The 23,999-nt window shown below is 43.1% G+C and overlaps 2 protein-coding genes across 4 annotated transcripts in view; both read left to right on the top strand.

Moving 5' to 3' along the window:
* The window catches only part of wnk2 (WNK lysine deficient protein kinase 2), a gene marked incomplete at its 5' end in the record, with an annotated part of 48,379 nt that extends 45,537 nt beyond the window's left edge, over window positions 1-2,842 (top strand). The window contains one exon of the mRNA XM_080728145.1: window positions 48-2,842. Within this exon, the coding sequence (XP_080584271.1) occupies window positions 48-362 (315 nt within the window). The 3' untranslated portion in view covers window positions 363-2,842. The remainder of the gene's footprint in view (window positions 1-47) is intronic.
* Window positions 2,843-3,742: 900 nt separating this feature from the next.
* Window positions 3,743-23,555, top strand: LOC308287780 (inter-alpha-trypsin inhibitor heavy chain H3-like). 3 transcript variants are annotated; one of them, XM_080729037.1, is made up of 20 exons: window positions 3,743-3,893; window positions 4,918-5,078; window positions 5,451-5,555; window positions 6,069-6,231; window positions 6,862-6,972; window positions 7,766-7,894; window positions 8,818-8,934; window positions 9,070-9,238; window positions 9,337-9,447; window positions 9,593-9,774; window positions 9,945-10,124; window positions 10,780-10,901; window positions 11,391-11,641; window positions 13,089-13,235; window positions 19,318-19,419; window positions 19,949-20,053; window positions 20,670-20,838; window positions 21,686-21,840; window positions 22,553-22,640; window positions 23,395-23,555. In XM_080729037.1, the coding sequence occupies exons 1-20, from the start codon at window positions 3,825-3,827 to the stop codon at window positions 23,507-23,509; spliced, it is 2,751 nt and encodes a 916-aa protein (XP_080585163.1). In that variant the 5' UTR covers window positions 3,743-3,824; the 3' UTR covers window positions 23,510-23,555. The 3 variants fall into 3 exon arrangements, with proteins under 3 accessions (XP_080585163.1, XP_080585162.1, XP_080585164.1); XM_080729036.1 differs by having other exon boundaries at window positions 13,089-13,238; XM_080729038.1 differs by lacking the exon at window positions 13,089-13,235 and adding an exon at window positions 12,943-13,029.
* The last annotated feature ends 444 nt before the right edge of the window (window positions 23,556-23,999 follow it).

The following is a 23,999-nucleotide window of genomic DNA, read 5'->3' as shown; positions in this document are numbered from 1 at the left end:
CTTTTTGGGAACCACAACTGTACCCCCACATTGTCCCAACTCCCCAGGTCTCTTCAAAGACGGCGCCTGACCACAGGGGCCCCCGTCTTCCCGCGTCACCGTGGCCCATGAACGAGAGCCATCCTTCGGTGAGGAGGACCAGCCCCTCCGCAGGGCTCCCTCCTCCTTACGAACTACCTTCTCCTCCTCCGTTCAGGGGCCCGTCTCCGCCCGTCTGCGTGACGCAGTGGCCCGGGCTGCTGCCCGACCTCGCCTCGGGTGTATTTGCCTTCCCTGCTCTGTACTCGGCTTGGGGTGTGCCCGCCACCCCGGCTCCGGGACCGCCATACGAGCCCCCTGACCCCAAAACCAGGACTCTCTAACCCCCAGTAGCATCATGTCTTACCAAAAAAAAAGGAATTCTCATTCATTATAACGCTAGTCTACCTACAGTGCATATGCTGTATATATTTAACCAGCATGTATATTTATAGTAGCCCTCTGTATATAGCAGATTTGTTTCTGGGGTTTTATGTTATTTGATCAATTTGCATCGACATTGCCTCAAATCCAGTACAATGCAGTACATAACTTTTGTGTGCAGCATAATACCGGCATGGATGTGCTGCAGTAGTTCATAATAAGACATGCTTTATTAGCCCACTGTGGTTCGAAAGTGCACATTTATGTACATTAGAGCTCCCTTGAATTTGACTCATTGATACGTTCTTCCTATACTCTGGTTGGGGTTGTATATAAATCTTTCATGTTTGTGTGACCCACATTGCCCATTATGTATGTATTCTCCCATGTGTATATACTGTATACACTCTTGTTAGTCTGTACATAGCCCCTGTGTGTTTGTACAGTTAGACAATTCCATATGAAGGTGCTGTGTTTCCCGACATAACACTGAACCATTCACCATCACACCCTCACTGTGAAGCCTTGTCTCTGTCTGTGGTCATTAGGGGCCAGCTGCTTTAAGCCTGATGTAAGCGCTGAACATAGCTGATCTAAAAGCTCAAAATGCGTCACATCCACGACACATTGTGAGCTTGCGGATTTGCTATTATCGACACGCGACATGACAAAGTACAAATCAGGCTTCTCTCTGTTCTCTCTGCTCTCTCTCTCTCTCTCTCTCTCTCTCTCTCTCTCTCTCTTCCAAAGATAGGTTTCCTTTCCTTTCCATTAGCAGTGACACGCACAAGCTCTGAAAGAACTTGAACATTATCTTCAGGTTAAAAAAAAAGAGAGTGCCTTGAATTGCAGTTACAGTTCTCTGAAGAGCATTTAGAATCAGACAGTTGTGTACTTCTGTTTGATGATGGGTTCGCCCTCCAAGATAAAGGCTAAATTAGAGGATTTGAACAATGAATGTAGATTCAGACATGTTTAATCTACTGCAACAATAACCGATGTGACATGTTTGACATGGCAACTAAAAAGATCCAGAACTTGAACAATATACAGTATATAAACTGATGCTAATGTGTTGGAACATCCATTATTGATTTGTGCAGAATTGTCCAAAACCTCGTCAGGCGATGTAATGTCATAACTGAGAGTTTTCCTCTGTTAACTGAAGCTGTAACATTCACCCTATCAGAGCTTCTGCCCTTCTCGAATCGCAAGGCAACCCGCATGAACACATTGATATATTGACTGTGCACAGGTTGATATGGCGAGTTAAGGTTGATGTCGAGCGGCTGACGTGTCATGCAAAAAAAAAGCTCGACAAAGTTTCCCTGCGAAGAAGTTGGCGTCGATATCATAAAACAAAGAAGGCTGAGTCTTCTCCAAATCACGATAACCCCATACCTCTGCAATCTGTAGCTTTACATACCGATGCCTTTGTGTTTTCTAAGAGATTATGTTTTGGTTTATGAAGGTGATGGTTGGTGAGGGGGTCAACATCATGACACGAATGTTTTAGACTGGTGGAGAATGTGACCATTGAATAACTAACTACACGGTTTGACTAACATGTTTTAACTTATTTGTACGAAGTGTGGGTTGTTCTGGGCCTAAGGGCATTAGACATGAGTCATCTGGCTCGTGACGTGAGTCCTTTAAAAATGCAGTATGAGTGGTTGAATCCAGAGGATTTTTAACAGAAGATTGTGTTGATGTTTAAATTTGAATGGCCTCGAGTAGATACAGGTTTGTCTCACCATCAGTGATTTACTATACCACACTTCTGCTGTTTAATAGACTAGCTGCTGCTTTTTATGACTTATTATTTTACTGCTTCTGAAAGCCATTCTGGTGTATTCATTAATGCCTTCCGGTAATCAGCAAAAGAATGGAGATGCCATTTCTTGAAGACGTTTGACACAGCCATGTAGAGGCCAGTGAAGTTCGTGTTGACTACTGAATAAACTTGATGACAGTTGTCTATTTAAATCTCTGAATGGTTTCCAGTGCAAGTCACTGTGCTGTCACCTCTTGACAGCCAAACGCCAACTAGTCTTGAACTTCAGCTGTTATAGCTTGTCGCAATATGAATCCTTTCATATCAGTGTTTAGCTAGTTTGGTTCATTAAACTGAACCTTTTGTAGACCCAACACAGGGTATCTTCCACTAAAAATACAGATGTTTTATGTAAAGATGTCAGCTATGCAGCTATCTTCATGCTTGCTTTATACAGTAAAGCCTAATTTACTACAGAGGACAATGTTTTTGCTTGCTTAAATCTGATCAACAGATCTTTTAGGCAAGCAACACTGGTGCGATGGAATATAAATTAAGCTTAGACTCATCATTGATCCGTTTATTGCTTTGCAATGGAAGCTTGTATGATTGCTTTTGCCTGCTGTATAGCCTCACTGCACCTTCCTGACACGGTCAGTAGCACTCTTTCACACAAGCTGTACAGTACATACTTGATGACAGAAACAATAAACTCATTTTTGCTTGATACTAAAGTTCTGTCATGTATTTTTCTTATACTGTCTGTGCATTTAACAAGAGAAAGGTTATTGAGAGGTGCTCCCGGAAGGAGCTAAGCTCCAACATCTGGCTTTGTCCAGGACGCGAACCTTGGCCTACATCTGGCCTACATCTTGGCACAAAGCGATCAAAGTTTGTAGTACGCCCACTAAATGTCCGGTCTCTGTAGCGTGGCCTATATCTGGCCTGCATGATTGGGACAAAGCCCTCTAAGATTGTTGTGTGCTCAGGGCTACATTGGCCAATCTGTGTGGGCGCTTAATGAAATTAACTCATAAATAGCACCGCTCACTACACACATAGGTGTGATTTTATTTTTTATTTTTAGAGATACCATGGTCCTGATTTGATAAACACTATTCACAATTGCTGATTCCTGGCTTGAGTTAGGGACTTCTGAGGTTCAAAGAAGTTTGAACCAATTAATACAAACATTCTGCCTAATTAACACGTCTTGCATGACTGAGCCTGATTTTGAGATTTTGAGGTGGTTTGGGTTTGCTGAGTAATTTTCCCTTCTACCATTTGAGACGTTTGGTAAATATGAAATAAAATGTTTTGAGTGTTTCCTGAGCAATCCAATTCCATTTCTAAATCTCAAAAACAGGTCAAAACGACCTGTTAGTCATGCAAGTGAAGGCTGATGAGAAATGACAAAAAGATTACGTAAACAGACAGCCTATCTGAGTGTGTGTGTGTGTGTGTGTGTGTGTGTGTGTGTGTGTGTGTGTGTGTGTGCGTGTGTGTGTGTGTGTGTGAGAGAGAGAGAGAGAGAGAGTGAAAAAAGGAGGAATCACATAACGAGGGTTTGTCCCTTTAAGAACTTCTGGATCATCTGAGTTTAAAAGGCAGCTTGAACATCCAGGCATCATTTTGTGTGGAGACCATCATGGAGAGAGTGGTGCGACTCACCCTTCTTGGATGGTTGCTGGCTTTTGCAACCGCAGCACCAGTCAAGGTAGGTGATAAATGACATATATGTATTGGGGGTGTGCTGAAATGACAGAGAGAAGCACTGCAACTGTTAACATCGTAAGAATATTTAGTATGTGACATAGCAGTGTAACGTAACAGATCAAAGTTGAACCTTCTGAAAAGGTGTGTGTGTGTGTGTGTGTGTGTGTGTGTGTGTGTGTGTGTGTGTGTGTGTGTGTGCTGTGTTTTTGTTTTATATGGACAAGGGTTGAGCTCAGTTGAAAGTGATTCAAGCTTTTCTCAGTGCTGTGACTTTACTTTAGACATTTTCTTTAGCAGTAAATTGTTTCAACACTGACAGTGAACTATGTCTCTTTGACAAACACCACAACAGAGGTGAAGGACCTGCTGACTGTTGTTAAATACTCTGTGTGTGGGTGTGTGCGTGGCTGCGTGCGTGCGTGCGTGCGTGCGTGTGTTGAAAGCAGGAGTATATGAATTTGCAGGCCTATCTTGTGGAAGGCAATTGAAAGTTCACACCCAAAATCACACCCAGTGTTGAAGTGAGCGGTGGCTTTTATGAGTTAATTTCATTAAGCGTCCTGCGAAGCTTGGCCAATGCCAAGCTCTGCGGGACTGACATCAACCACATTCCTTTTTGAGTGATGCTAACCGATCCAACATCAGGCTTTGTCTGTATGTATGTCCGTCACACACTTGGTTCATTGATATTTGGCCAAGCTTCACTGGACGCTTAATAAAAAGCACCGCTCACTTAAGTCTGTAGTCAGGTTCTGGTCAGTGGTCAGTTAAGCTGGTTGCACACTGCTGCGTTTTTCGTGCCGAATATCGGACTGAATTTCGGAGCACGCAAATAAAAAAATCAACCTCACGTTATGTCAGTCACGTTTGCACACTGCCGCCCGTTTCGCGCACCACTCGGTCCCTTGCTCTCTCTATCTCTCTCTCTCTCCTTGCCCTGAAAAACGCATTTCGCAACGAAAAACGCAGCAGTGTGCAACCACCTTTAGGCTGTGTTATGTGGTGTACTGTATGTCTATTTCCAGGAGGATTGGGACATCTACAGTTTCCACATCAACTCCACTGTGACCAGTCGCTACGCCACCACTGTCGTCACCAGCCGAGTTGTCAACCGTGTGGACGCACCCAAAGAAATCAATTTCCAAGTCAGGATCCCTAAGAATGCCTTCATCAGCAAGTTCAGAATGTGGGTCTCAAGAAAAGATACTAACATTTTTGTTAAACCGTTATTCAACAAGGTAGACCTCTTGACATAGGGATAGGGACCTGGGAAAGAAGGCAACACAATAAAAACAAACATACATTTAAATGAAGGATTTGGCTGGCACAAATACTGAAACTGACATAATCTATACAAGCTTTAATATTTAGATAAAAGCATCATTAGTGACCAGACGAAACGATCCAACTTTTGTAGTTGGGGAAAAAGTAATTTCCGGTGAGTGATGCTTCAGTACGACAAAGTATACCTCTAGACGAGACCGGGTGTGCAAAGCCCATTGATCCCAGTAATGAGTATAAACGAGACTTCAGCTCTTTCACTGTTGGTATTTCTCAGGCTTATTGAAGGCCAGATGTACGATGGTGTTGTGAAAGCCAAGGAGCAAGCACAACAGCAGTACACCGAGGCTGTGTCCCGAGGGGAGAGTGCTGGGATGGTCAGGTAGGTCAATGATGGATCTGTGCATTTCCAGTGTGAAATATAGAAACATTCATGTTTTAAAACAGTGGTTTTCAACCTGTGGTGAAAGATGGACCATCAGTGGTCCCTGAGGGGGTTCCAGGTGGTCCCCAGCTAAATGATGGAGAGTTGGTCACTAAATGGACCCTTATAGATCTTTAACCCTTGAGAGGGTAAATGGAACCATTTGGTTTCATTTTACGCTCTCAAGAGTTAAAATTATTGTTTAACAGCTGCATTAATGAATTTACAAGAAGTCTACACAATTAGAGAATGTTGAAAATGTGTTATTCTGATCAACGTTTACCTGTTACCTCTCCTACGGTACCATCAATACAGCATGGAATTGTGGACAATTAACAACAAAATATTCTACGTTTTGGGTCTGAGAGGCTAAATCTCATCAAATGGTGGTCCGCGGCTCAAATGCAGAACAAATAATGGACCTTGATGTGATGTGTTTTAAAAGTATAAAAACGAGATGTGTCTTTACAGCTCTGTGGGGAGAACACTGGAGGAGTTTAAGACCTCTGTGACGGTGGCTGCCCACCAGAAGGTGACCTTTGAACTCACATACGAGGAGCTCCTGAAACGCACGCTGGGCAAATATGAGCTGCAGATCCACGCCCGACCCATGCAGCCTGTCAAAGACTTCAAGGTGAATGGGATTGAGTCATACAGTAAGAGTCAGTCATACACAGGGGCGTCACAAGGGGTAGGAAAGTGGGACTGAGTTACTGGGGCCCAAGGTGGAGGGGCCCTAATAACTATCTGCCGCGCTGCGAGCTTGTAGATCTGCTATTTTTGAAAAGTCGTGAAAATGTGTGCAAATCTTTGAATATATGTATTTTTTAAGCGAACATTTGTAACTCAAATTTTGCTTCTGGAGGGTCCCTGGAACTCAATATTTTGAGATGGGGTTCCCTGGCCAAATACATATCATTTTGGGGGTCCTTCACATGAGAAGGTTTGAGCTCCACTGACATAGAAACATAGGTATAGGTAGGTAAAATATTCAAAGATTTTCATGATTTTTCAAAAATAGCAGATCTACAAGCTCGCAGCGTGGCACTCGGTGCCGCGCTGTGAGCTTGTATATCTGCTATTTTTCAATAGTTAAAGCACAGGGGCCCCGCAGTGAATCCTTGTACCCAGGGCCCAGAATTTGGTGCGACACCCCTGGTCATACGAATCAAGTCGCCATTGTGAACATACTGTTGTAACTCATACAGTTTGTCCTTGGTTCTATCACTCAACACACGTATGTTCTGTTTGTTTTCAATGCCAGATGGATGTATACATCAATGAGAAGCCAGGCATTACCTTTGTCCAGGTTAAGGGAGGACTAAGTACCAACGCTCTAGCCAATGCCATTACAAAAACACATGCTGACAATCAGGTAATGTGGCTGTCCAGTGCAGTACATTATACAATATTTTGTTACAGTACCAGTGTTGGGTAATATCATACATATATACCGTAATTGCTGGACTATAAGCCGCACCTGAATATAAGCCGCACCAGCAAAATTTAGAAAAAATAAAAAATGTTTACATATATAAGTCGCACCTGACTATAAGCCGCAGGTGTCCTTCCTGCTTCCCGCTAGAGCACCCCTGGTGGCCGTTAGCTGTATAAATCTATATATAAATCCTTGTTAAAGACCATTGTAAAACAAACTAACTGGCCGGTGGCTGTAAAAATCTTTATATTAGCCGCACCGTTGTATAAGCCGCAGGGTTCAAAACATGGGAAAAAAGCCGCGGCTAATAGTCCGGCAATTACGGTATATATATATATATATATATATATATATATATATATAGGCTAAAGTAACACAATATGTAACACAATTATTTTACATGTGTAAAAAAAAAAGAATAATTTTACAAACTGGGTAATATTGGTTACTACTGTATGCTAAGCAAAGAATTGGTTTCAGAAATTCTCTTTAATGACAATATAATGTGTCTATCATTCAGCAATGTACACTTTTATTAGATTGTTCTAAATATGTACTCTACTCTAAGGAGGGTAATAATGCAAGGTTCAAGTTTCAAGGTTGTACTTTATAGTTAAATATATCTCAAGTTCATAGTCAATCTAAATTACTATTCATTTGTGCAAGATTCATATACACTATGTGAAGAATGTCTTGCTACAGGAAACTGATTGATGTATCCTGCTCCCAGGCTTGGGTGCATTTTTACCCTACAGAGCAACAACAGATCATGTGTGACAGCTGTGGACCGCAGGGAATGAACGGAGATCTGGTTATTTCTTACGATGTCAACAGGGACGCCTCACTGGGAGACATCAAGGTATGGAGAGACTGACATCAGTGCCCAACATCCACAGTGCAGCAGATGATCCTGTCTTAAACTGATGGTAAAATTCTGTACGTGTATAAAGAAGTTCACTGTAGGATTGGATGGATGACTCCAGATGGTTTGTACTGGCTGAAGCTACATTTAATGTCAACGTAAGTAGGGGTGGGCAACTTTGATGGAAAGGGCCACTATATTTTCACATTAACTCCAGAGGGCCACAATGCATATACGCGTCGCAGTGCGACATGTTTTGAGCTTGTAGATCTGCTATTTTTGCTATTTTTGAATTGGAATCCTATTTTTTTTTTTTGGAATCCTGAAAAGTAAAAATGTAATGTAATTTCAAATGCATTTATATGTTCTTCCTATGTTAACTTTGTGAACTTAAATGCAAATATATTGGACATAAAAAAGACTAGTCATTACGCTACTAATATAGACTGAAGTAATTAAAGCGAGTCATGTTTGCATGGTTGGAAATGGAATTGTAACAGCTGAAATCAATAATGTATCAGTATTCTGCTATTAACCTGCGGGCCGCATTAAGTGAAGGTGGGGGCCGCATGTGGCCCCCGGCCCGCCAGTTGCCCATGTATGCTATAGAGGAATCGAACTTCAAACATAAACAGGAGCTTAAGCCTGGTTCAGCTCTACACTTACACTTACTTTTGTCAAATCAGTGTGTCCAGCTGTGTGGTACAGCTCCATTCTCACTGCAAGATACAGAACAGAGAAAGAGGACTGATCGACTGTCTTGAAATGAACACCAGACACTTTTTTTGCAGGCTAATTTAACTGCCCTGATAACACTCCACTTGCAGCTGATATAGTAGTAGGAATTTCTAAGTGAGATTTCTTGTCATGTGCAGTCTACTGACGGTAGCTTTCCCCCCGTTCTTTTCCCACCTGCAAAGGTGTCTGGTGGGTATTTTGTCCATCACTTTGCCCCAAGTGGTCTCGCCCGCATACCAAAGAATGTTGTATTCATCATTGATCGAAGTGGCTCCATGCATGGCAAGAAAATGCAACAGGTATGGTCCAGTGTTTATGTTTGGCTACATTTACAAGGATACAAGAGCTTACTGTTGGCCTGTTAAGATAAATGAAATGTTGACAATCAAAATGTATGAAGTTCTTCTAATTTACGAAATGATCAATTTGCTCAGACCCGTCTTGCTCTTCTACACATCTTGGGAGACCTGGCAGAAGGAGATTACTTTGGTTTGATCACTTTTGACAGCAGGATTTCTACCTGGAAAAGAGAACTCTCCCCGGCCAATAGTAAAAACCTGGCCGCTGCCAAAGAGTTTGCACGGCGCATCCAAGATGCAGGAGGTAAGGGTTCTGATCTACTGCATACACTCTGTAGCTGTCAGAGCTTGTGAAATGATACAAGAATCAGAATGGCAATGACATGTGATTGTGTTTTACAGCCACAGATATCAACGCTGCAGTGTTACAGGGTGCAGAAATGCTGAAACGACACCCCAGAGAAGGCTCTGCATCTCTGCTTATACTTCTCACTGATGGTGATCCAACCTCAGGTAATAACCCCCACCCCCCTGTAATCAACCAAACCCCACCCTCTAGATAATGATGATTCTATCTGATTTCATTTCTTTATGGATAATAATAGCATACTAAACAAACGGTTCCTCGGTTTTCAAGTAATGTTGGTTATCACTACAGGGGAGACGAATCTTGAAAGAATACAGGCAAATGTAAGAAAGGCCATAAATGAGAAATACCCGCTCTACTGTCTTGGTTTTGGATTTGATGTCAATTTTGAATTCCTGGAGAAGATGTCACTGGATAACAACGGTGCGGCGCGACGGATTTACGAGGATTCAGATGCTGACTTGCAGCTGCAGGTTGAGAGATATTTCATTTAATTTCCTTCTAAATTCGTGTTCGATGTAGAGTTACTAGACTACACTTCTAACTGTCATTGTTGTTAGTATTCATTTCTACATTTCCAGTAGCAGCAGCATCAAGACTGAATGTTAAGGAAATTGCAAACTATAATCTTATATTTCACCAGGGTTTCTATGAAGAGGTTGCCAATCCCTTATTGACAGATGTGATAATGATCTATGTTGGTGGGACTAATCTAACCAAGACCAACTTCAGCCAGTATTACAATGGCTCTGAAATCGTGGTGGCTGGTCAGATCACAGACAACAACATCGAAACGTTTGATCCACGGGTCGTTGCCCTATCGGTAAGGAGAGCCCAAAGGGAGAAAATGACAATGAACTTTTTGATGGGACTTATCAGGGCTAGAAGTGTTACTGTAAACAGTAATAAAGAAGTCGCTGGCTTATTGTGTCTAAAAATACACATTTAGCCACTTCCACTCGCTAAAACGATAGAAAGCAGTAATTGAAAACATTGTAACACTCATCTTTTCTTTTCTCTAATTACAATAAAAAATATCAACCCTTGATGTAAAAAAAACAAAGTTGTCCTTAAAAAGGTTTTGCCCCTATTCTGGGAAACTTTCACTGAAAATATGATACAAATATCATATGATATCATATAAAACACACAACAATGTCAGCATTTCAGACACCCAGAAGATTGCTGTTTCATGGCTCCTAGCCCTACAACAAATTTATCGGGATAATGCTGTTGAAATTGCAATAGCGCCCCATTAATCAAGTAGGACTAGTAGCCTACTGAAGGATTAAGTTAACATTTAGGCATTACCTACTGCTTTTGGACACAACTTACATACAGTTATATTCTTATGCTTAACTTACAGTATACTCTGTCATACTGTGGAAAATGATAACGTAAATCTGCTACTGTTAACACGTACAGTACGTCTTTGACAATAACTGTTCTGACACAAGGATACATTTTGATAATCATAGAAAAGCATACAGATGGAGTTTGAGTCTGAGAAAGACAGGAGGCTGGAGTCCACTGGAACCAGCTCTGACCACCTCCAGAGGGTCTGGGCATACCTCACAGTGAAACAGCTCCTGGACAAAGAGTGAATATGCCGTCTTATAACCTATTTTAATCATTGGCACATTCTGAGTTTGAATACCAGAACACTCGCCCCAAAACACAGTCGCCTAGGTGTCTATCCGGTGGAACGGTAGAACGGTCTCTCCCTGGAATTCCTAAAAGTAACCTCGGTAAACTATGCCTACTGTAAACGGTTAAACCTAACCTTATTCCTAACCTTAACCTCAGTAAAACGGTGCCAAAACCAAATCCTATTCCTAATCTTAAATTATACCTTTAGGATTGAGGTTAAGATTCTTAACCTCAGTAAAACTATGTCTAATCCTAAAGTTATAACCTTATCCTCAGTAAATCAAATACAAGAATGCAAGAACGGCGTGAGGTCGGCAGAAAGGAATGAGGGCGAGCGATCTGGTTACTCTGAGTTTTACTGAGTGTAAGTGTAATTTTTCATTTACAATCATGCGTCAACTTTACAACACATTGTGACATCATCGTGTTTCTACTATAGGTTGCAGTTATCTGGTGCTGAGAAGGAGAACGTGAAGAAAGAGGTCCTGGAGCTGTCTCTGAAGTACAGCTTTGTGACGCCACACACCTCCATGGTGGTCACCAAGCCACCGGGGGAGAACACACAGGTTCTCCATAAACCCAAGGAAGGAGAGGTGCCGGTGTCATCAGGAGGGGGTGGGTCAAGCCATGGCACGCAGTCTCGTGGATTTGGAGGACAAGTGTTCCCATTTTCATCGTTCTTACTTGATGGTATAGTATGTTTACATACTGCATGTAGAACACTATCGTGCCCCTCGTGTCCTTTGAACTGAATTCCAAATACTCAAATTTCTGCTCACTCGCTCACACTCACTCCAGCATGACGGCGTTGAAATAATATTTCAACTGGTCTCCGTAACGCTGTAACGCCGCCACATATAACGTGATAATCGTGTAGACGTCACCAGTGTTTGGCAATATTACTCAGGAGAGTAATATGTTACTCATTACATATTACTCCTTAAAAAAGTAATAATTAATTATTACTTCGAATCAAGAATAATATATTGTAGACGTCACCAGTGTTTGGCAATATTACTCAGGAGAGTAATATGTTACTCATTACATATTACTCCTTAAAAAAGTAATAATTAATTATTACTTCGAATCAAGAATAATATATTGCATATTATTTTACACTACGTTATGTGAAGTCCACAAGATGGTCACATATTTCGGTATGTCACCAATTCCACCCTAAGGGCACGGTCACACTGCACTTTTATTCTACCTATGAGGGCGGATTCTGCCTACTATGCATTTCAATGGGAATGAATGGAGAGGTTCTTTTTTGCAGAACTCCGCAAATGGCAGCAAACCACTCCATTCCCTTGAAATGCATGCAGAATCCACCTTCATAAGTAGAATAAAAGTGCGGCGTGACTGTGCCCTTACTAGTTACTTTGTAAATTTTAATTATTATAAAAAAAACATACACTAACCACTTCAGCCCTATATACTTTCCATCATTTGAAAATAGCTGAGCGATTTTCAAAAGATTTGTATACTTTTGAGTACTTTTTGATACCAATACCTTTGTACTTTTACTCAAGTACATTTTGAATTCCGGACTTTTACTTGGAACAGAATATTGATAATTTTACTTAAGTAAAACATTTGAGTACTTCTTCCTCCACTGGTTAATATGATGTAAGATATCCAACAGTAAAATATCTATCAACAAGCAAGCAGCCATACAACGCGCGTCGCAAAGCGATTTGCTATTTTGGCAAATTCATCCCAGCACAACAATTCACGAAGGGGTACTTTGCATTTTGTTCGGCCTATTCCAACACTTCGGTCGTGTTGGAAGTCACCCATTTTGCAGAAATATATAATGCATACTATGGTGAAAGTAATAAAGTAAATGTCATGTTTTCAAAATGCATATTTACCGTTCAGTTTGTGTTTGTATGCTTATTTCGCAATAACTATTGCGCATGTCCAAAATAGGGATGCCAGATTGAAAATGGTTACAAAACAATTGTTAAACAATATTCTTTGTCTTCCAGATGATTACGGCTTTGCGGATCTGGAGATTGAACAGTCTATACCAAGTCATTATCCTGTCATCCCAGTCCTGCTAGGGTCTTCACCAGGTTGTAGTTTACGTTTTCTAAGCCGTGTTATTTTACATACAATATTCTTTGTCTTCCAGACTACATGCTCTTATCTTCAGCAAGTATCCCTCAAGTTACCCGCGTCATCCAATCTTCACCAAGTGTCACTAAGTTTACCCGCGTCGTGCAATCTGCACCAGCTCTTCAAAAGAAATCTAGGAGAATGAAAGCCAAAAAGCCATTAGGTAGTAGTACGTTTTCTATGCCATTAGCCCAATTCCAATTTCCAACCTGTCATTTTATGTGCTACCGCTTTGGCCCACCTTTATGCTAACAATACCCTGTCCTGCTTTTGTAATTTTGGTGTCCTTTTCTCTAATTGAAAGAATAAGGAACTGCATCAATGAGCAATTGAGCATCCAGGTGACACAGGGAATTGGAATTGAAATGTTAGTGTAGCCCCCACAGTTAGTACCAGCCATGAACCAACGACAACAGCCCTGCTAACCGGGCTCAGCCCTATTGGCACGACTGGTTGTGCGTTGGACTGGCGAGTGGGAGTCCCGGGTTCAATCCCCGCTTCCGCGTCTCACTACAATCTGGCGTTGTCGGCAGGATGAGGAGCGTGGTATCCTCGCGTGAGGGACAGGTCCACGTCGTGTGCGTGGACCTGTTTTTTTCTTGTTTTGTGGTCTTGGTTCCCAGTGTGTATTCCAGAAAAAAAGAAAGAAAAAAAAAATCATTAACTCTAAGACTTACCGATCAAAGCCGATCACCGGCATATCTCTAATATATTTTATATAAATATTGGTCCATAATACGGTTTTATACAGGTTTTAGCCTAAACAACCACTCAGATATTGAAATTTCATGTTCTGTCTGTCTCTAATTCCCTTGCCAACAAAATGCCCTTTGTTGGCAATAGTGAGGGGATTAAGGGGAGCAAATGCTAATTTCGTGCAATTTTGACTTAAAGCGCGAAATTTTACAAAGATGTAGCCCAGGGCTTGCTCTAATGATTTAGCTAGGGCGCCCGAGTCTGCGACCTTCGGGGTCGCCACAGCGGCCAAATCAAGTTGGGCTCACATTGACTTTCTATACAGGAGGAAAATACCCAGAATTACTTTTTTTTCTGGGTATTTAAGGAGGATCTGAGGGGTCTAACTAGGGGTTTGTCATGATGCTGAATCCATTGCAGGCATTTGTTTTGCACAAAAAACATTCTGTGGGCTAGAAATGGCCTCAGAAAACAATACACGTATGGGTGCGTTTTCATGTTAGTCGGAGGCCTTAGGGTTTTTTTTTTCTCGTGCTAATCAGTCTAAAAGTTCAAAATTTTGCACAGATGTAGCTCAGGGCATGCTCTAATGATTTAGCTAGGGCGCCCGAGTCTGCAACATTCGGGGTCGCCACAGCGGCCAAATCAAGTTGGGCTCCCATCGACTTTAGTGATGAAAAGTGATGAGTCATCACTTTTCAGAGTTTTGTTGGTGCTGTGGCGACCCCGAAGGTCGCAGACTCGGGCGCCCTAGCTAAATCATTAGAGCATGCCCTGAGCTACATCTGTGCAAAATTTTGAACTTTTAGACTGATTAGCACGAGAAAAAAAAACCCTAAGGCCTCTGACTAACATGAAAACGCACCCATACGTGTATTGTTTTCTGAGGCCATTTTTAGCCCACAGAATGTGTTTTGTGCAAAACAAATGCCTGCAATGGATTCAGCATGATGACAAACCCCTAGTTAGACCCCTCAGATCCTCCTTAAATACCCAGAAAAAAAAAGTAATTCTGGGTATTTTCCTCCTGTATAGAAAGTCAATGTGAGCCCAACTTGATTTGGCCGCTGTGGCGACCCCGAAGGTCGCAGACTTGGGCGCCCTAGCTAAATCATTAGAGCAAGCCCTGGGCTACATCTGTGCAAAATTTCGCGCTTTAAGTCAAAATTGCACGAAATTAGCATTTGCTCCCCTTAATCCCCTCACTACAACGGGCAGCTGTTCTGGCTCTGACCGACCGCAGGTGTTCCGAACACCAAAGAGCCAGCTCGCGGCCCAGCCTGTCTAGGCTCTGTGACCGTAGCCCCCCCTGTTTGTTGACATAACACACGTGGCGGTGTTGTCGGTCCTGAGTAGGACGTAACACCCCCGGATAGATGGCTCGAAGTGCCTGAGTGCCAGGAACACTGCCATCAGTTCCAGGTAGTTGATGTGGTGCTTCTGCATAACAGAATCCAGACCCCTGGCCGTCCGGCCATCCATGGTCGCACCCCAGCCCGACAGGCCGAAAGGGAGAACGGCGTACTCGTACACCTTTCCCTTGAAAAGCGAACCTCAGGAATTTGCGATGCGGGGGATAGATTGAGACGTTCGTGTACGCATCCTTCAGAGGATCTTGAACTTGAAGACCATGAGGGACCGCGTAGGTCCAGTATGGGCCACAGCCCCCCTTCTTTTTCGGCACGAGGAAATACTTTGAGTAGAACCCTAGGCGGATTTCCGTCCGTGAGACCTCTCTGATGGCGCCCTTCCGGAGAAGGGACTGTATTTCCTCCTCCAGAGCCGTGGCCTGATGGTCCTTGGCTCTGGTGAAGATAACCCTGGAAGACAGTGGGGGCTTTCTGTCGAATTGTATTCTGTAGTAGAGGTCTTCACGGGTCCAATTTGAACTACCCGAACCCAAAAGGACCCGGGGGAAATGGACCCGGACCCATATGGCCCCGTCTATCATTTGGAATTTGAGAACCGTTACCCGATCAGCCCCGAGACGTGATGGATCCGATCCGAACGGCCCCGCCTGTTATTAGAAAAATTGGATCCGAAACCCGAGCAGAACGGGAGATCCGAGACCCGAACCTGTCGCCCCGAAATGAAAGAATGCCAACGTTATTATATTAAGAGTTGTATCAGACATATTTCTTACCTAACGTCGCCACGGTGCTGCTGTTGCTGTCAGCGGCGCTGTGCCTCTCGCCAAAAGATGATCTTTTCCCAGACCAGTAAGTCAATGCGGACAGTTTGTAAATACAAATAAATCCATGTTTTTATTCCTTCTTCTTTGGCTAGCCAATGCTAATGCTATCGTTTTCTGTCGCATGTGTTGTTCATTATATCTTTCTGCTTTGAGTGTCCATTTTGCTCTGCAGAGCATGACAACACGCAATGACAACTCCATTGTAAACCGTTAACCAAAACGTTACGTTAATATCTTTGATAATAATAACAATCCAACTGATACAGTCAGTGTTGTTGTGACTGAGTGAGTCAGTTCTCACAACCAAATCCAATGCAACAGATTACATGCTGCATCTTTAGTGCCATCGTGTGGCGTTATCTATTTGGTGCAGTTGTTGCGTTCGCTTTCACTTCAATCTCGGCCTGTCTCGGCTCCACTCGGGTAACAGGAGATACCCGGGGAACCGGGGCAGACGGCCCCGGCCCCGGCCCGCCCCGCGGTAAAAGCTCGAAAACGGCCCCGTTACCCGGCTCGGGGCGGTTCGGATCGCGGGTAATTTCGGATCTCGGGCAGGTCCGAAGACCTCTATTCTGTAGCCCTTGGTTACTGTGCGATAAATCCAACGGTTGGGATTGCATCTCTTCCATTGCGAGCGGAGTGTAAAGAGGGAAAGCGAAGTGATGAGACGCATATCGAGCGCCCTGGCGGTGAGGGCACTTCCGTCAACACGTCTCTGCGTGATGGCGTCGGAAGTGCACGGGCTCCGTGACGCAAGCGCGTGGAGCCGCAAGTGTCCGGGCGGGCAGAAGCGCCGAAGGCGGAAGCTCCGCCCGGCGGGGGGCGGACGTGGACCGAAATGAACGCCTCCGAGGCGCACGCGCCCTCGCAACCAAACCCTTGTAAGATAGAGTCTTCGGTGACGGGCGCAGCCACTTGGTGGGGCTGCAGGATGGCGTCGGGCCGGTCACATGATCCGCTATCCTTTTCGACAAACCGCTGTAAGATGGTCCCGTGTGGGCTCATGGGTTTTACCTTTAGCAAAGGATTTAGCAACTTTGGAAAAGAGCGATCCACTAGCCCTGGAATACACTGATGATACAGAGAAAGATCTGGGCTGCCCTCGCGTGGAGGGATGTGTGAACTGTGTGTGTGCGTTTTTAGCAGAGTGTGTGATAACACCGGAGCAGACTGCACATTTAAATCTTTCTTTACATGCACGGTGGTGTTTGGGGAGCTTCTGCAGGGCCTCCTGTTCAGGTGACTTCTTCTCAAACTGTGTGAGGTGAAGCCACCTGGCCGTCTCTTGTTGCATCGAGTGATCCATGACCCGGCCCGCCCAGGCCAGGGCATGAAATTCATGTCCACGACCAGGTCCAGAGAAGCAAGGTTCTCCACTGTCTGTGAAGCGATGATCTCTGCTGTCTGTTTCTGCGACACACTTTTAGACATCTCCTGAGACTGACTGAGGCCACCAGGAGACCGGCCGCGTTCAAATCCCTTGTGACGTGGCTGGCGGCTCTGTAGGCTTCCCTGGTGGATTTGGACATGTGTAGGTGGAAAGTATCCTCTAACATGGGACCGCTCCCCGGAGAGGATAAAAGGGCCTTTACCACTTGGGTTCTTAAGTTTGTACTTGCAGAGTGGTGGCTAGGGAGTGGCTGATGTTGGGGCATCTGGAGATCCATTTCCCGTCCTCCCACAAACTCCGTGGAGAACGGCAGCTTGCTAGGGTCTTCGTGTTTCAGCCAGGACTCCTGGATCGTAGTTCTCTGTACTGTAGCGGCATCGAGCGGCAGAGGAGACACTCTGGTTCCTCGTCCATGCCCAGCACTAGGTGAGACCAATCCAGACATTTCATGCACTGCTTGTGCGGGTCGTCTGGAGCGATGAAGAACTTGCAATCGGTGGTCTCACACGGAGTCACGGCGTCGGTAAAGCGATGTTTGCGAGCACTCATGACTGAAGCTACTGTTAGCACGCTGGCCTAGTAGTAATGAAAGCAACTGCGTAGGAGATTAGCTTCGTGGCTAGTTAGCATGGTGGCTAGAGCTAGCTAACAACACAGTGCTGGAACAACTCACTGAGTCTAAGTAGAAGTAGTAAAACGATGGAAGAAGGGTTTCGGAACCGGGTGACAACTCCTCTGTCGTCCGAGTCGGTTGTCTCCGAAACGGTTATATCTTCTTGACGATGTAGGCACGTTGTTGGTAGGAGCTTGTGAGTTCGCGTCTGCGTCAGGCAGGCAGAAAGAGAAAAAGAGGAGGATAGACAGGATGTCACCGGTTTTGTAGGGGCGACGCCCTCAACATGAGTGACATGCCCTCCGGCCAATGAAATTGCCCTTCGGGAGCTAACGTGAGACGTTTCTGCGATCTGGGCACCGCAGTAGCGCCACCCATAGGATGGAGTACTGAACTGACAGAACAAAGATAAACCCATTGTTTAACTTCAAACTCCATTTTAACCATGATAGATTAATTGAAAACAAAACTTGGTTCTGGTTGGTTATATAGCCGGCAAGCATCCCTCAATGCACTCAACATTCAGTTCAGACTCATTACAGTATGTATTTGTGTCAAACATGTGTGTGGCTCACTGGCTCTTGAGAAGCTATAGCACTTGTGCGGAAATCGTCCAAGGAATCATTCTAAAATACGTAAGTTAATAGAAGGTTTTTGTAATATAGCCTGATAAATCAGTCCGCACATCACCACCCCCTGTTGGTGGGTGGTGTGTAGTGTGGACTGAACCCGGAGATATTTTATTTTATTTCAAGCTCGCCTAAAGAGCGGGCGAATTGAATGGGCCAATCAGGGCTGTAGACTTGAGGCACGTGGTAGGCTGGTCCGGTCCCAGCCCCCTCCCTTCGGAGCTGTTCTGCCCACGTGAGAGTCCGTAGTGGACTCTGATTGGTGCTCTTCTGCCCACGTGAGCTGCTAGTGGACTCTGATTGGTCCGTGAAAACTGTCATGGCGGAGTCAGATTCGACTCGAATTCTTTTAATAAACTATACAATAGTGCCATTTCATTACGTTTTAATACCATTTTGCACTAACGTAAACATGCAGTCATATAATATGTTATGAGAAATAACGTATTTTTGCAATGTCACGCCACGTCGCCGTCGGCGACACACGGGGCTGTGTGTGTGTGTGTGTGTGTGTGTGTGTGTGTGTGTGTGTGTGTGTGTGTGTGTGTGTGTGTGTGTGTGTGTGTGTGTGTGTGTGTGTGTGACGTCAATAGGCTTTACCCCGCCACCGCTGAAGTAGAATCTCCGTCCCCAGGCTCAGACTCAATCCCAAAACGAAGTGTGTGATTGAGTCTGACGCTTGCAGTCAGGCTATTTGTAATACAGTTTGTTCTTTGGTTACAGCTATGGACCATGCTGATTTTGATGTTGTACCTGCAGCTGAGGCTGACTATAGCTATGATAATAATCAAGCACCACCACTACCAACAAGAACAACAACAAAAGGCATGTAAATATGATTTTCATTTAAAAGCCACAAAACACTTAATTATAAATTGAGCGACATACAACAACTCATAGTCATAAATGAGCTTCAAGTTGTCAAAACACGCCTTACATTCATTAATGCATGAACTGAAAATGTGAAAATATGAAAAATATTTATAGCCACAGTCACTCACAAACCGAGTCAAACGCTTGTCAGGGTGGGGTGTCCCCAGTTGAAATATGATTACTTTGAGGGGTCGCGGCCTGAGAATCACTGTGCTACGGTAAACTTCAGCAGGCCTGCAAGGTCTGAGTAAAGACCAGTTCATGCTTCATGCATTTCTTCTTGACAGAAATAACTCAGTTATTTTTGTCAAGCGTCTTGTGAAAAGGTACAAATTATTGAAAAGGAATTGAATGTCAAAATTGTATGTGTTATAACTTTTATTGCAATCTCTCTCACTCTCGATCCATCCATCTATTCCTTTCTTTCTTTCTTTCTTTCTTTCTTTCTTTCTTTCTTTCTCTTTTTATCTATACTTTCTAGTCCCTCTACACCACAAGTTTCTGTTAGGAGCTGAGAACCAGACCACGCCACTATGTTACGATGTCAGTGCCAAACTTGTGAAATTACTGCACGATCCCGACACAGGTCACTGCAGTATATTATCCTGCACTTACATTCGTACAGAATGTGTTTAAATACAGTAGTTCTACCTATTAGCTGGGAAGTTTATGCACTTGGTGACTATAGTTTTTTAATTTTGGCATGGTGTATATATACGGGTTTTAAAAACACATCACAAACGAGTTGTGCTCACCCCTCTAGTGGTCAATTTGCAATGAATCCATCGTGGATGCCATCTTGAAAATTATGCCTTGCCAGAAGAATTTTTTCCCTTTATTATTATTATTATGTTAACATTATTATGTTAGCATGCCCAATAGTTACAGAATAAATTGAAAAATCTCTTCTATCAATTATTTGGGGTTTCAACCATGCATATACTGACCTATCTAGGCTAATTTTGGATTCATTTAGAACAGACCTATGGAGCGAGGTTTTTGAAAACCTCATACCCATACCTGTCAAAAATCTAAAACTAGTCAGCACAAACTTTATAATTTTTGACAAATTCCTTCCCAGCTACTAACAGTTCATGATCCTTCGGATAATAGACGTTGGTCCCTGCCTCAGGTAGGGAACCATGCTTACAGCAGTAACCCAGACGTTGTTGTGAGTTATGGTATCTCCTCTGTCGTCCCAGGATTGTCTGTGAATGGGAAACTCAGACGATCACTGCAGGGGGGCCTCCAGAAGATTGTTATTAACAGCATCAATCAGCGTATCGAGGTGAACATCGACTCCATCACTGTGCGATTCGGACAGCGTGTGACAACTTTTAACTGGGGCCAGAACCACACGACAGCTGGAAGGTACCAAAAGCCTGCATTGCTTCCTTTATATGAATTCAAAAGTGATTTCCAGTGTTGTTTTTGACAGAACATTTTGATTTAGTTTTAGTCATCATAGTCTTTTGAATCAAATGTCTTTTAGTTTTAGTCATAATTTAGTCACCCAAACAGTTTTAGTTTTAGTCTAATTTTAGTCGACTAAATATCATAAGATGTATTTTGGCATTGTAATGACTGATTTTACACTTGGTTGCGTGCTGAAAATAGCCGATCTACAAGCTGTTGATCTGCTATTTTCAGCGTGCAACACCTGAAAGCAACCAAACATAAAATTCTTCTCCACTAGTCCCTCCCTAAAGTTTTAGTCTAGTTTTTATTTTGTTGACGAAATTGTCAATATATGTAGTCTTAGTTTTAGTCATCATAGTTTTTTATTTAGTTTTCGTCAGTGAAAAAAAAAACGTAGACGACAAAAATTTTCGTCATAGTTTTAGTCGACTAAATCAACACTGGTTATTACGATCCTGTTCATGGTACTGTACTCATTAAAGTCCTCTGCATTAATTCAATTCTGACAGTTTATGTATGTACTGTCAAACTGCCTGGAGGGCAGAACAATGTATTTTTTTTTATGTAAGTAAAAGTATCAATACTGCAGAAATACTCTGTAGTAAAATTCCGGAATTCAAAATGTACTTTAGTAAAACTAGAACCAAAAGAATAGGTTCAGGTTCTGGAAAGTTCTGGTTCCACCTCGTAGTGGAAAAGAGGCTATAATCTAGGTTTTTGATTGCATTTGGATTGTACATACTTTATGTCAGGCCCATAAAAATAAAAGTACCCTAAGTTGGGATGCTTTGTTTTGCAGTGTCACACTGATTATGAGGGACAACGAGATGGACGTTTCAATCGGAGACACGCGTATCGTCATCCTGCTTCACCAGACTCAGAGGAAGGGAGAGAAACTTCTCTGGCCTGTCTTGAGACAGTTTCCATCAGGCACCAACACTGAAGGGATTTTAGGTGAGTGGGGATAATATATTATTATATATATATTATATATTAAAAATAAAATAAAATAAAATAAAAAACATACAGATTGGATTTCTGTGTGTTAGAATGTAATGTGTGCTTGCTTTCGTGTGTGCCTGCGCGTGTGTGTGAGTGTGAGTGTGAGTGTGAGAGTATGTTTGACCAGGTAGGGTGCATGTGTGCTTTTGAATTTTAAAGACATTTTCAAGGTTACTGTATAATTTATAACTGTCAGTCTTAGGGCTGTCACGATTATGACATTTTACATGACGATTATTTGTCACTCAAATAATTGCGATTAACGATTTAATTGTGTTTTTGTCGTTGACAATTAGATTTCTGTTTGGCTTTTAGGCTTTGAAGTTGCACATGGTAGATATGGCATAACCTAAATATACAAAGAAATTACTGACATATTTGACAACATATTTGACAACAAAAAGAACATTGATAGAACATTGATAGTGGAAATAGCCGATCTACAAGTTCACAACGCGTCGCGATGCGACATGTTGTGAGCTTGTAGATCTGCTATTTACACTATTTTTGACTTTTTTTTTTAAATATATGAAAATTTTTCAACATGGAAACGATTATGACGATTATGAAAAATAATCACGATTATTTAAAAAAAAAATCACGATTAGACGATTATGTAATAATTGTGACAGCCCTAGTCAGTCTTGTCTTTGTTGTCTTCCAGTGGCAAAGCCTGCAGTTTATTCCATACTGCAAGAAACCTCCCCCTCAGCAAGACTCAGCATCCATAACGTGGAGGTTATTGCTCTCAGGTACCGTATGGTCCATTACCTGTTTTGATCTTTTTATGCCTCTTTCCTGTAAGTGACAGCATGTCTTTACAAAGCCTTGTGAGTTTTGCAAAGCTTGATATTTGCAAAAGGTGTAGTGCAGGGTTCCCCAATTAGTTTTCCCCAAGGGCCGAATTATGTCTAGTGTACCAAGCCGAGGGCCACAGCATTGCTTGGGGCGACGGTGGCGTTCCCGCTACTCCAGCGACAGTTCAGATATCGTCGTTGTCGGGTGAAAATCTTGCATGTCCAAAACCATTCGTTTTGCATTTATAATTTTAAAAATCATTTAAACTAGTGAAAACAGCCGATCTACAAGCACACAACGCCTCGCACCGCGAGGCGTTGTGTGCTTGTAGATCTGCTGTTTTCACTACTTTTGTGCGACGGCCTTGTATGATGAAGCAGGGCATTACTTTGCGAAAGAACGTACAAATTTGGAGATACAAGGTTTCCACCCAACAACAACGATATACTAGTGTTGTTGCTGCTCTTACAGTATACCACCATTATTACTGGGGTTGGTGGGGGCCAGACAACTGTAGCCCCCCGCGGGCCGCAAATGGCCCGCGGGCCGCCTATTGGGGAACCCTGGTGTAGTGGCTAATGTGACTCGACTGACTCTGTGGTTGAACATTTGTCATCTTTACAATAAGTATGCTGTATAGTACTATAATGCTGAATGATAGTACTTACTAGTACCACTGTACCAATACGACTAATGTCTTTCTTCTAGGACATCCGCTGTGGACTACCGTGTTCCCTCTGCCCCGACACTGGACTGTTGGTCTGTGTCTCCTGAGCTCGCTCTGGGGAGAGAACTGTCTGACTTCCTCGTGACACAATTATAACTGGTTGCACCATTACACCAAATAAATCTCAAACGGTTTAAAACTACGCTCTGATTTTATATATATGTGTGTGTGTGTGTGTGTGTGTGTGTGTGTGTGTGTGTGTGTGTGTGTGTGTGTGTGTGTGTGTGTGTGTGTGTGTGTCAGGGGACGTGCTGGCCATTTTGGGGGCTGGGCGGCCAACAAAGTAAATCGGCACTGTCGGGCAGAAACCTTGTACTGTATCTCCAAGTTTCAAATTTGTGATTTTTTTCGCAAAGCAAAGCCCTGCTTCATCATACAAGGCTGTCGCACAAAAGTAGTGAAAACAGCAGATCTACAAGCACACAACGCCTCGCACGGCTGTTTTCACTAGTTTAAATCATTTTTAAAATGGTTTTGGACATACAAGGTCTCCACCCGACAATGACGAAATATAACTCATATAATTGGCCCACTGGCTTGTCACTTGTCATGATCTGAAATGGCAAATCTTTGAGTAGCAGCAGCG

Source organism: Nannobrachium achirus (genome assembly GCF_963921795.1).
Source record: "Nannobrachium achirus genome assembly, chromosome: 6".
Taxonomy (NCBI): Eukaryota; Metazoa; Chordata; class Actinopteri; order Myctophiformes; family Myctophidae; genus Nannobrachium; species Nannobrachium achirus.
The sequence above is the reverse complement of the archived record's forward strand: the minus strand, read 5'-3'. Positions and strand labels throughout refer to the sequence as shown.

What these genes read in the sequence shown, in the direction of transcription:
- LOC308287780 (XM_080729036.1), top strand. Translation starts at nt 3,825, where the DNA reads ATGGAGAGAGTGGTGCGACTCACCCTTCTTGGATGGTTGCTGGCTTTT. An exon ending in AAACACATGCTGACAATCAG is followed by an intron (nt 6,973 to 7,765) that starts GTAATGTGGCTG and finishes TCCTGCTCCCAG; the next exon opens with GCTTGGGTGCATTTTTACCC. An exon ending in TTCATCGTTCTTACTTGATG is followed by an intron (nt 11,642 to 13,088) that starts GTATAGTATGTT and finishes TTTGTCTTCCAG; the next exon opens with ACTACATGCTCTTATCTTCA.